This window comes from the organism of the source record quoted next, assembly GCF_019968985.1.
Source record: "MAG: Porospora cf. gigantea B chromosome Unknown PgB_NODE_4401_length_2189_cov_158.948, whole genome shotgun sequence".
Lineage (NCBI taxonomy): Eukaryota > Apicomplexa > Conoidasida > Eugregarinorida > Porosporidae > Porospora > Porospora cf. gigantea B.
This window is the reverse complement of record NW_027179020.1, coordinates 1-2189: the sequence shown is the minus strand read 5'-3', so window position 1 is coordinate 2189 and position 2189 is coordinate 1. Positions and strand designations below refer to the sequence as shown.

Here is a 2189-nt window from a genome sequence, read left to right as displayed (position 1 = left end):
TGACGTGGTTAGCCATCTGAATCTCCAGTGCACATCCCATCCAGTTAAAACCGTTAAGTGTCAGCGCAGCTTCAGCAGCTCGGAGATCAAAGAACTCGATGAACTTCTCGGACTCCCGCTTGCGGTTGGGATTAACTTTTTTCACTTCTCCGAATCTTGAAAAGAGCTCAACGTATGCATCGTTTGATATACTGTCAGCTACTGCTGGGTCGCGGTCAAGGGCCACGGCACGCACATAAAGGGTGCCAGTGTTCTTGGGTGTGTGGTCCCGTCGGTCATTTCGAGCCTTCGAATACTGAACATCGACTGGCTGACCGCCCATAGTGGCATTCCGAAGACCGTTGCGAGCCCTTTCCGCCCCTCGAATATCCCAGTACTCAACGAAAGCAATACCCTTGCTCGGGTAGTACGCTGTCTTCCTAACTTCCCCAAAAGGTAGACACATAGCTCTGATCTGGTCCTCGTCCGCATTAGGTGGCAGGCGGCAGACATACAGAGTACGCGAGACGTAGCCGTCTGTCTGCGTGTGATATTCCGCCTCGGATTCGTGGTACTGCATGACTCGGGAAATTCCAAATATAGCGGCGAAGGTAGTGCAACAGAGCGCCTTGATAGAGAGGCGCTGCTTCCGGCTTTCATGTAGAGACGATATATAAATACTGAGATGGAGACAGTGGAGGGGCTTGTCGACCAACTAACGTCAGAAGATGGTTGGAGGCAGCTCGTGCGCCTCGAAGGGTTGCATCTGATAAAGCGAACTCCCACCCTGTTTCAGCAGGGGTGCGAGGTGCTGCGCTGTGGGCCCCGCGTCCTGGCGAGGTTCCTGAAGTCACAGGGAGAGGGTCACGTTTGTATGGAAAGCTATTGCACGTGCTGGTTCTTTAAGACACAAGTAATGCGAGACAGGAGAGAGACGAGGGTGAGCTCGAAACCTACAATACACAGTGCAAGCATATCGTTGCCTTCCACCTTGCTCAGGTGGCGCTAGCGACACACAGCTCTACCCTTCTGGGAGTAGACACACAGGAGCTGCGGGACGCCATAACTGTTACTGAGCTCACCTCCCAGGAAATGAGCCAGCTACTCCGACGAGTGTTACCTGTGTCATTGTGATGTTCAAAGGGACGTGCTAGCAGTGCAAAAGCGTTAAACTTGCATTTCGTCAGGATGGCGCCGAAAAAGGGTGAGTCTGTGGAGGCGCCGCGATGCAGCTCAGAAGAACAACAAGAAGCAGGATACGGACGAGTCTAAGCTACGAATTGCCATCATCAACAATGACCGGTGTAAGCCTAAGAAGTGCCGGTTGGAGTGCAAGCGTAGCTGCCCAGTGAACCGTACAGGGAAGCTTTGCATCGAGGTGGAGAACACCTCCAAGATCTGCTGGATCAGTGAGCCGCTATGTATCGGATGTTCGATTTGCGTTAAGAAGTGTCCCTATGATGCAATCAGCATTATCAACCTGCCCAAGGACCTATCTTCTGATACGACGCACAGATTCTCCGCGAACAGCTTCAAGCTGCATCGGCTTCCCTGTCCTCGTGCCGGGGAGGTACTGGGTCTGGTAGGCACCAATGGTATCGGCAAGAGCACCGCCCTCAAGGTGCTGGCCGGCAAACTGAAGCCGAATCTAGGGCGGTTCGACGCACCGCCGGAGTGGAAGCAGATTCTAGAGTACTTCCGTGGCTCGGAGCTTCAGACGTACTTCACTCGACTGTTGGAGGACCGTATGAAGGCACTCGTGAAGCCCCAGTATGTGGACCACATTCCTAGGCAGGTTCAGGGCAAGGTCGGCGACATTCTGCGAAAGAAGAACGAGAGCGGCAATCTGGATGAAATGGTTCGCGAATTGGAACTGGGTCATCTCCTGGAACGGGAGGTCTCACAGTTGTCAGGTGGCGAGCTTCAACGCTTCGCTATCTGCGTTGTCTGCATCCAGGACGGCGACATCTACATGTTCGACGAGCCGTCCTCCTATCTCGACGTAAAGCAGCGCCTAGCGGCTGGACGATGCATTCGATCAGTACTGACACCTCAGAAATACGTGATCGTGGTAGAGCACGACCTGAGTGTGCTCGACTACCTATCTGACTTCGTGTGTTGCCTCTGGGGCCAACCATCCGTTTTTGGCGTGGTGACCATGCCCTTCAGTGTCAGAGAAGGGATCAATATCTTCCTTGATGGGTTCATTC

The 2189-nt window shown here is 53.5% G+C and overlaps 3 protein-coding genes across 5 annotated transcripts; 2 read left to right on the top strand and 1 right to left on the bottom strand.

Moving 5' to 3' along the window:
- KVP17_004285 (uncharacterized protein) lies at window positions 1-559 on the bottom strand (the record flags this gene model as incomplete). 2 transcript variants are annotated; one of them, XM_068522337.1, is made up of 1 exon in its annotated part: window positions 1-559. In XM_068522337.1, a coding segment is annotated over one exon (559 nt), but the record flags the coding sequence as incomplete, so codon positions are not given. The 2 variants fall into 2 exon arrangements, with proteins under 2 accessions (XP_068374092.1, XP_068374091.1); XM_068522336.1 differs by having other exon boundaries at window positions 5-559.
- Window positions 560-664: 105 nt separating this feature from the next.
- On the top strand, window positions 665-1113 carry KVP17_005331 (uncharacterized protein; the record flags this gene model as incomplete). Its single annotated transcript, XM_068515136.1, has 2 exons — window positions 665-919; window positions 946-1113. The coding sequence occupies 2 exons, from the start codon at window positions 665-667 to the stop codon at window positions 1111-1113; spliced, it is 423 nt and encodes a 140-aa protein (XP_068374093.1).
- A 54-nt stretch (window positions 1114-1167) lies between these two features.
- On the top strand, window positions 1168-2189 carry KVP17_004284 (uncharacterized protein; the record flags this gene model as incomplete). Of its 2 annotated transcripts, none has more annotated exons than XM_068522335.1 (2): window positions 1168-1183; window positions 1212-2189. In XM_068522335.1, coding segments are annotated over 2 exons (994 nt in total), but the record flags the coding sequence as incomplete, so codon positions are not given. The 2 variants fall into 2 exon arrangements, with proteins under 2 accessions (XP_068374090.1, XP_068374089.1); XM_068522334.1 differs by having other exon boundaries at window positions 1212-2149.